The 9535-nt window shown below is 39.8% G+C and overlaps 1 protein-coding gene across 1 annotated transcript in view; it reads right to left on the reverse strand.

Moving 5' to 3' along the window:
- The window catches only part of UBE2G2 (ubiquitin conjugating enzyme E2 G2), a 28791-nt gene extending 19669 nt beyond the window's left edge, over positions 1–9122 (reverse strand). Inside the window, exon 1 of the mRNA XM_035133607.2 lies at positions 8981–9122. Coding sequence (XP_034989498.1) covers positions 8981–9023 — 43 coding nt within the window. The 5' untranslated portion in view covers positions 9024–9122. The remainder of the gene's footprint in view (positions 1–8980) is intronic.
- Between the last annotated feature and the right edge of the window lie 413 nt (positions 9123–9535).

Raw genomic sequence — 9535 nt, forward strand, 5'->3', positions numbered from 1 at the left:
CGAGCTGTAAGTTTAAAAATGCTTGCTCAATGCTTTGAAAATATTTTAAACTTGAAAATGTTCATAAACTCCAGCTATAAGTGGATAAGAGATGTACTCAAGGTTTAGAATGTTATGGGGTGTGTTTAAATTGGCTACAACATCCATAGACTGCCTTCTTAAGTGTGCATAGTTAAAACTGCCAACTTGTTTAAATTTCTAGTATAGAAACAATGTTGAACCGATCAATCTTAAACATTATAAATATGAGAATGAGGTGTGCAAATGTTTGTTATTGAGAGAGGCTCCAAAGGGGAGTCTTTCTCCAAGTGACTAGATGAATATTGACTAAAGGAAAATTGAACAGCTATTCCAATAAAGGTGATTTGTTTGTCAAAGGTAGAGCTTCCATAGCCAGGAATTGTCTATCTGAGTCTAGTTTTAACTTCAATTGTGTTGGACAGAAGGGTTATTGTTGGGCTCCTAATATCAGTCTCTTAAGAAAAAAACAACTCATCTGCTCAAGGGTTCTGTATAAAGTTGGTATTTTCATTCAAATCTTGTGAATCCTGTATCTTAGAGGGTTAGACTAAATGACCTCAGGGTCCCTTCTAACCCCCATTTTAGAGCTATGTGAAAGGCAATGTGTCTGATGTGGTGATGGGTTGAAATTCAGCCCAGCTCTGCTTTCTGGCAAGGAAAGATTATTGGTTTTCAGAGTTGGAACAAGAGTGTAATTGTTTTTTTTTATGGAGTGATTATATAAGTTTTTATCACGTTGTCTATTAAGGTTTAAAGTTTAAGCACATATGAAAGTCTTGAACATTTCCCAATCTTTATCCAATCTTAAGGTTTGCTAAAGGCTTCTATATAACGTTGGTACTTTTAATCTTCCCCTTCCTTATTTTTCCCTTAGTACACACATGTGCTTCCGTGATAGGGCATAGCCTGTGTTTCCTTCCCAGTCAGGCGTCTGTACTCAAATGTATGTGTATCCTAAGGGCAGTGATAGTGTTGAGATCCCCATATTTCAGAAGGGGGGGACTAGATTACTCAAGATCCCTTCCAACCCTTTCCAAACTTAGAAAAAGGAGGGAGAGAAAATGTGTTTGTAAGCACTGAAAAGTGAGTTTAAACCCTGGTGGTATAGTGAAATGGCCTGAATTCAGTCAAGCATTACTCTTTGGTGGAGAAGGATGGAAAGATAGATTTTTAAAGTTTGGCATGAAGAGTTTGAGGTGCCATTCAGAAAGAGGTAGAGATGGTATATCATGCATTGAAAATGAATGTCTGGTGTTATTTTTTCCACCATATTGTCAGCTATTTTTTTTAACTGCAAAACTCCAGCCAACAGTTCAAGTAAATAAAGGGCCAGAAAATTTTGTCTGGAATTGGTAAGGCTGAAAATCAATGAGAATGCAAAGGATTTTATGAATTCTGGCTCTATGGCCATATTACCCATAGATAAAGGGGCAGAGAATTTAGTCTGCCATGGCTGTAATAAATTAATTAAAAACAAACAAACAAACGAAAACATTTGCAATTACGAATTCACCCCGAACCCTGTAGATAAAGGGGGCAAATCAAGATTTATTTTGCCTGGGGTATGAGGTGTTTATTTGGTGACTTCATTAGGACTTTAATCTGACCCAACTTTTATTGCAGCTTCCAAGTTAGTTTAAGGTTTATAAGCCTGCTTCTTAAGCAGCAAGAAACAAGAAACAATGTATCAAATTGTATTAGGACTCCAAACAAGGAAAAAGAATTTAAACTGGCTCTGAAAAAAAAAACACTGCTATGTTTCTATCTTTTGTTTGAAATCTAACCCTACTTTAAAATCTACTCTTTCCCCTTCCCTTCCTTTATTCAGATGGTAATGTTGTCAAGAGGTACAGCACTTTAAAAAAAAAAAAAGGGTATAATAGACTGCCGAATCATGAACTCTGTACATGCACAGAGGCTATGTCAGCTTGAAGAGGAAAATAGAGGAGAAAAAGGAGGTTTAAACTAAGGGGCGAAAAGGTTATAATCTGCTCATGAAATATTATTCAAATTTCTTAATGTAAAGCTTTGAACCACTGAGGGAAAACAACCTCATGTATGTTACTGGTCCATCAAAGTTAAATGGTTGCCAAGTTTCAAAATCTTAACATGCCAGATTCTTTCCACAGGTATAAATAGCAGAGTACTACTATAAGTCTGTCTCTTGAGTAGTTTATAAATTAATTAAGAGGTTCAAGGTTATGCTTTGCACATGAAACTTAAATTTAAATTTCTTTATGTAAAAATAAATAAATAGATAAAGAACCATTGAGAACCATCAACTGTTTAGAAGCTGCCAATTCCAGTTCAACATGCAAAACTCTGTACATTTTAGGAACATTTCCTGACTGATTTTCACATGAAATAATTTTCCCTTTCCAGCAGGATACTGAGATTCAGTGTGCAGAGAAATTCTTTCAGAACCTTAATGCAAAATTATCTCCCAATGGGGGGGGGGACGCCACCTAAACAAGCCCCCTCCACACTTGGAAATTCATAGAAAATTGCTGTCTACCAGTTGACAGACTATGCAAACAAAAGGCTCCATTTCTTTCCTAGCAGGTACTCAGGATGGATACTTATCTCTCATTTGCATTTCACCCCGAAGCATTACCCTATGTTAATATAACCCTCCCTTTTCTAATGTAGCAATGATTGAGTGTTTTGCCAATTTTTTTCTTCCACAGCACAAAAAAAAAAAAGAAAGAAAAAGTGAGGAGTGAGGAGATACAAACAGTAATTTCATTTCTCTTTGGCGCTTCTCTTTAGCTTATAAATAATCTGCTTCCATTTATTAAATCAGTTTTTCCATTATGTCTATGAAATTATTCTAACAATAACCAGGTATTGTTTTGTGACTGTATTTTGTCAGGTAGTCTTGCCTGAGTATTTCTTATTATGATGAATTTCAAAGCTTTTTCCGTTATTTTACCATTTTTCCATCTTAATTGGATATTTCACCTTCAGATCTTTAAGGTTCCTCTCCAATTTATAATGTCTTTGTATTATTTAATGATAATTCTTTTTTTAAAAAAATCTGATATCTTTGTGTCAAGTCCAATTTCATTTGAAAAATTGTTGTGTGAGTGGTAATCTAAATTTTATTTTATTTTTGTATCTTTTTTTTGGTATTTCTACTTTTTCTTTCTGTACATACAAATGTAGCATCTAACTCATTCTTTCCTGTAAATAATAATAATAATATTAATCCCTTTCAAACAAGATACGTGAACCTCAAAGAGAATTCAGAACCACATAAGGAAAATGTTAATAACTTATCGATTGTGTCCTAATTAACAAAATTTTTGTCCTTTGTTTCCTCCACAGCCAAACTAGGTGAAGTAAATTAAACTGACTGAGCAGACAATAACAGCAGTAATTAAATATGAATGATAATAATAATATTTAGATGAATAAAATGCTTAACTATGATCTTATATTCTTTGCAGCTTCCCAAGAAGAAATTTCTAGAATATTCTCCCCTTTCTTGACTTTATCATTATTATACTATTTATTATTATTATTTTTTAACTAATTATATCTTCAGACCCCAACCCCCTGCAGGCCTATTTTCAAAAGGATGTTTTACAGGAAACCAAATTGACATTTTATCTCTTTGATCACAACCTAAGAAGGAGGACCTAGAAAGCTATAACGTTTCAGCAAGGTTTAGAAGTGCTGGCATAGAAGTACTGTTAACTTCCTCCCAGTGACTCGAAGGCAGACAAGAAAACCCCCTTGTTGGAGATACATGCAAAAGCAGCAAGAATTATCTCAAGTTCACCTGATTGCCTCAAGATATACAAGTGGCGTATAATTAATAATTTGAAGGTTTTGTGCATTATGTGTTATATAGGAACACTGAAATGTGTCAAATGACTTTGGGACAAAGGGGGAAAGTGAATTGCAAGGACATTCTCTCTCCTTGACCTCAAGACTCTGTGCCCTAGGATTTAAAAGCAGCCGGAATTGTCTCAAGATCATGATGGCCTCAAGACATACAACTGATATATGATTATGTTTTATGTTGTGTGATATTCGACAGAAACATTGAACTATGTCTGACAGTATGTTATTTCCACAAGGAGGGGGGGTGAACCAATTTTGTGTTTAATTGTTTTTTTATGTTTAATGTATAGTGTCCCAATGATTTTTTTTGTATTATTGTATGCCTTTTAAAGGATCAGGATATTGCATAGTCCAGTATTTAGATTAGATCAACTTATGACCACGTTTTCTTGTCCCACCTGGCACTCTGCAGTGTGCCAGCCTTCTTACACAATTTTAGATTGTTTTAAATCATTTTACCAAGAATAAGCCCCAAGATCCATGAAACACCAGATAAATGAAGGTATTTATGTCTTGATTTAACAGGAATGATCCCTTTTAGAGTTAAATTTGACTAATTTGGACATGTTTTATGGGGCTGTATAAATTCTAATTGGGTCAGTTCTAATTGGGCAAGTGTATCCAAGGTGCAAGTAGCTTTCTTCCTTTAAGAGCAACTGGGCAACTCCCTACAGTGCAAGGCCAGAGCCTATAATAAAGGCCCATAGGAAGCCCAAGGCAAAGGCATCTCTCTCATGACATGTCCAAACCTGTGGCAGCTATGGGGGGTGCCAGGCGACATGGTCAATATGAAAGCCCTAAGGGGATTCACCAGGGATTGTTGCTGTTGTGCCACGATGGAGGTGTGCAACCAGAGGAGAGCTAGCTTTTGACACCTGAAGAACACACAAAAGGGTAAACAAACAAACTGCACTTTCCAGTCAATATTGGTGGACCATCCTGTTAAATGAAATACGTAGACCATTTTTGAGAAATGCTTCTCCCAAAGTACTAAAACAACACATCTGGTTATTCTTTTGTGGGGCAACAATTTTTAAGAAAAATTATAGCCCCAAATGGGGGATATTGTTATAAGAATTTTGAGGTCATATATATATATATAATAATTGTTCATAAAACATGTACATGAATGTACAGAAACATGTCTGAAGCAGCACAGGAAAACAGGCCTGACTGACACCATTTTGACTCTCTCTGACCAGGTGTTCCTCTGCAAGGAAGAAGGGGGGTGGGGGGAACCTTCTCATTGTCTCAGGAATTAAAGTGATAATCCCTGGCATCCTGATACCTGACTGCCAGACAAAAGGGTGTGATTAACTTGGCTGGGAAACAGGGAAATGTAAATATCTCTCAATTTTGTTGATTAGGTTCTGGGGGCAGGGGGCAGGGTCCAGGGTGCTCAGATTACTGCCACCAGACCTCCCCTTTCATGATGTACCTATGATGAATCTAGGGAGGGGGGGTCTTGGGCTACACCCCTTCTGTGACATATGGATGATGCTTCTGGGGGGTGGGCTGAAACCAATTTCAAATCTCTTTTTAAGGGCAAGACATCTTTGTTTGGGGTTCCTTCCTTGTTCTCCTGTGTGAGAGGAAGGACCCTGTTGCAACAGCAAAAATAAAAGTGCCTTGCTTCGCACGTCCTGGTTTGGTCTCTGTTATTTGGTGGGCAGGAGACGCTTAAACTTTGTCTGCTTGCCAGGATACCTGGACTCTTCCTGGGTCAAGGATCCACTTAATTCTAGGGCCGTGTAGCTCTGCAAAATTTTTACAACAGTTGCCTTTTATAAGAGGCCCTTATTCACGTGCCTCCTCCACAAGAGATCCAGAGGGTGGCAACACAAGAACAGGCCTTTTCTGCATTGGCTCCCCAAGGAGGTTTGGCTGGTGCCTTCATTATACCTTTAGGCGCCAGGCGAAAATGTTTCTCTTTAAATAGGTCATTGACTGATTAACATCTTATACCCCTTTTAAATGTGTTTGGAGGAGGGGGGGTTATTAGTTGGGCTTTTCTTATATTCTTAAATCTTGTTCTCACTGCCACAGAGATAACTTGTTTTATGTATAAAACTAGCTTGCATTCTATCATTTATATTGAGGCATGCAAAAGTATGTACATATGAATACAGTCAGCAAGCAATAAGCATGAGATTTTACAGCTATTCAAGTTTTTATTTATTTTAGCAGATGGAATCTATTAGGCTTCCTAGTTCCTAAACTGGAAGGAATACCACATCATGTTCTATCAGTGCAAGCATTTCTGCTTGCCTGGTGGAACAATTTCCTCTCGCCTCTCCCATGCTCTGTTCTTGGAGTTCTACTAACCACCCCTACAAGCCAATTTGGGGGCTGGGGGCATCTTGGGCTGACAGGGGCAAAAGCCCTGTTGTGCTAGCAGAAGTCCCTGCATGGGCTTTTGCTAGCAGAGCAAGTTAGCTGAATCTGACCCACAGTGTTCATTAACAAGTGCCGACTCCAGCATTCCCAAACCTAGGACTCTGCAGGGGTGTTTTGGACTGCAAATCACATTAGCCACAGGCTGAGGAAGGCTGGCATATTCTTACCACTTTTCTAGTTGTTTACAATAATAATATCTAGAATGTGAGATGATGGCAGGAGAAGATGACAGGAGAAGTGAACAGGAGTGAAAAGAGGAGTTATTGCTCTCTCTAGTGGAGAAGATGCAAATACCAGCATCAAACGATTGGTTTAATAAAGAGTGATTCTCAAACTCCCCCCACCATGGACTACTTTAAGATTGCTGAGGGTCTTGGCAGACTACTTAATGATTTTTCTGCCTACGGAAGCAATGATCATGTGCTGTGCTAGATGTTGTATGATTTTTTAAATTGTATTTTTGTTGTTCCCTTTATTTCTTATCTATTTTATTATATTTACTCCATAGAATTCAAATTGTAATGCAATAAAATACAATGTAAGACATAACAGAATCTATTAAAATACAATTAAAAATCATAGAATCATATGAATATTTAATGTTTTTTCCAGGAAAAATGAATTTCATATGCAAATTATCCTAACTTGCATTGGAAAGCTAACTGATGCCCTAGAGCAGGCATCCCCAAACTTCGGCCCTCCAGATGTTTTAGACTACAATTCCCACCATCCCTGACCACTGGTCCTGTTAGCTAGGGATCATGGGAGTTGTAGGCCAAAACATCTGGAGGGCCGCAGTTTGGGGATGCATGCCCTAGAGAGTGGTCTTATTTAGCACATTTATTTTACTTGTATTTAGTAAACAAAGCTTAAAAAAATGTATTGAAACAGTCAAACTTGCTTAATACTGCACTGCTTTTGTAACTGGCCTCCATTCACTGTTACTGTACTATTAAACTTACGAAACAGAAAATTTTCTGTAGAAAATAAAGCACTGGAGAAATTTCCATCCGACATTAAGTGAGCCATGTATTTCTTAATTTTTGTGTTTATATACTTCCATTCAGAGTTAAACACATGAAAGTAGCTTTACCTTTATATCTAATGATATAAATTTGAAAAGACTGCTATATTAACAGGATTTTTTTTCTAAGTCCAGAGCTTTCCCATAGGCTTTGCTGCAAGAAACACAAGAAAATGCCTTATACAGAGTCAGATCATTGATCTATTTAGCTCAATACTATTGAGCTCAATACTCAAGGAGCAGCATCTCTCCAGAACTTAGAACTGGAGCCTCTTTTAGTCTACCTGGAGATGCCATGCACCTGGGGCAAATGTCCAACACTGGGATACATAGCTGACTTCTGCAACCATAGCCGACAGCCTGTTAAGGGTTTCTCATGATTAGTTAATACGTACTGTATGGCACTAGATTTGTCTACTGTAGACTTCCTGAGCAGTCTATATTTAAAATATTACCTTCTTTTTGGCATCATCATTCCAAGTTCTCGTACATACTGGTAACTGAATGACCAAACAAAACACCTTCCACACAGCAAAAACTAACTATTGTATTTCTGTTCAAGTTCTTAAATAGAACACACAGCAGAACGCTCTGTTTGGTGCTGTCTAATTCAGACACAGAAGAGAAGCAAGTGCTAAAGTATCAGCTGTGTTGTTAACACTTCAGACGGTAGTGCTTATTACAATATGTCATTATGCAAATTTTGTTTTGTTTTCCAAATATAAACCACCAAGGGGACTTGGGAAATGGATATTTCTGTACCACCTAAAGAAAACACCCCACACCTCTGCACATGGGGGGGGGGATGAATGAAGGAGAATACTATAGAGTGAACCAAGGGATGGGGAACCCGTGGCCCTCCGGACAATGTTGGACTACAATTCCCATTGACTATACTGGGCGGGCCTGATGGGCACTGGAGTCCTAATTACTTCTGGAGGACCGCAGGCTCCCCACCCCTGAAGAGGAACTCTTCTCTCTCTCTTTTAAAAATAATTTTAATTAAATTTTACCATACTTACAACTTATCACATAACAGAATACAGTCCCCCCCACATGACTTCCCTAAACTTCCTCTTCTGGTTTTTTTACATAATACCTTCTCCTGCTTACTTTGTTTTATCTTAATATATGAATTCTCTATATTACTTGCTGCTATACTCCTATCATTTTAACATCCTTTTGTGGTTTCTATTTTTGTTTTTGTTGATTGTGTTTACTGAAGCCCTGCTAGTGAGTCCATTTCTTTACATTGTTTCTGTAGGTAGAGAAACTCTTCCTTCTCGACGCACCAGATTTCCACATGCAGGGGACTGATGTGGGTGGGGGCTTAGGGGCAGTTCAGTCCCAAAAAGCCAAAGCCAATTTCACGGCCTCCGCTGGGGCGTTCCAGAAAAAGGAGTTTCCCTTGCGCCTGCTGAATGTCTGCCCTGGCCCGGGCTGCCAGAGACTGGCGTGACTTGACGGGTTCCCCACGGAGGTGCTCGACGAGGAGTGAGGGGAGCAACGGCCAAGGGACTTGGAAGCATCGCTCCGAAGCCGGCCGGGACTGCCACCCGCCAGCCCCACCGCCACCCCCAGCAACGGAGCCCGGAGAAACGGCCGGTGCCGCCGGAGGGGACGCCGCCTCGTAGCCGAGTTCTCTCCCTCAGAGACCCCGGGGGCGCCTGCCCTCGCCTCCCCACTCACGTTTATACTCCGCCATCAGCCGCTTCAGCGCCGTGCCCGCCATAGCTCAGGCAGTGACGAAGGGAGTCGGATCCGGCGCCAGCTGTTGCTCCTCGGGTCACCGGAACCATCCGAGGAGCCACTTCCGGTTGCCCTTTACCATAGAGAGGCCGCTCCCGGAGGAGGCTCTTCATTCTCTCCCTAGAGGTAGAAATATTTAGAGGGAACCTCAATTTAAATGTTTTCGATCGACCTTTCTGGCTTTATTTCATTCCTCGCTTCGGGGGGGGGGGGAGGAAGGGGAACCGGAATAATGGTAATCGGTAAAGAAAGCCTGCAGTTCTCCTTAGGCGACGTTGGGAAGCGGACCTCGCCAAATCAGTACAGATTTTCCAGTTCGGTTGCCACTCATGGGGAAATGTCGCGTCTTTTCAGGGTTTTCGGTCAAAGTGCAACCCATCTGGTGTGCAAGCCAACGGACTAAACGGAGCACGAGGGCTTCTGCGTGCAAGTGGGCGCTGAATCTGACCTCGGAATGGAAGGAATAATTTGTGTGTAGCCTGAGAGGTCGTGTTT

Source organism: Zootoca vivipara, chromosome 5 (assembly GCF_963506605.1).
Source record: "Zootoca vivipara chromosome 5, rZooViv1.1, whole genome shotgun sequence".
NCBI lineage: Eukaryota > Metazoa > Chordata > Lepidosauria > Squamata > Lacertidae > Zootoca > Zootoca vivipara.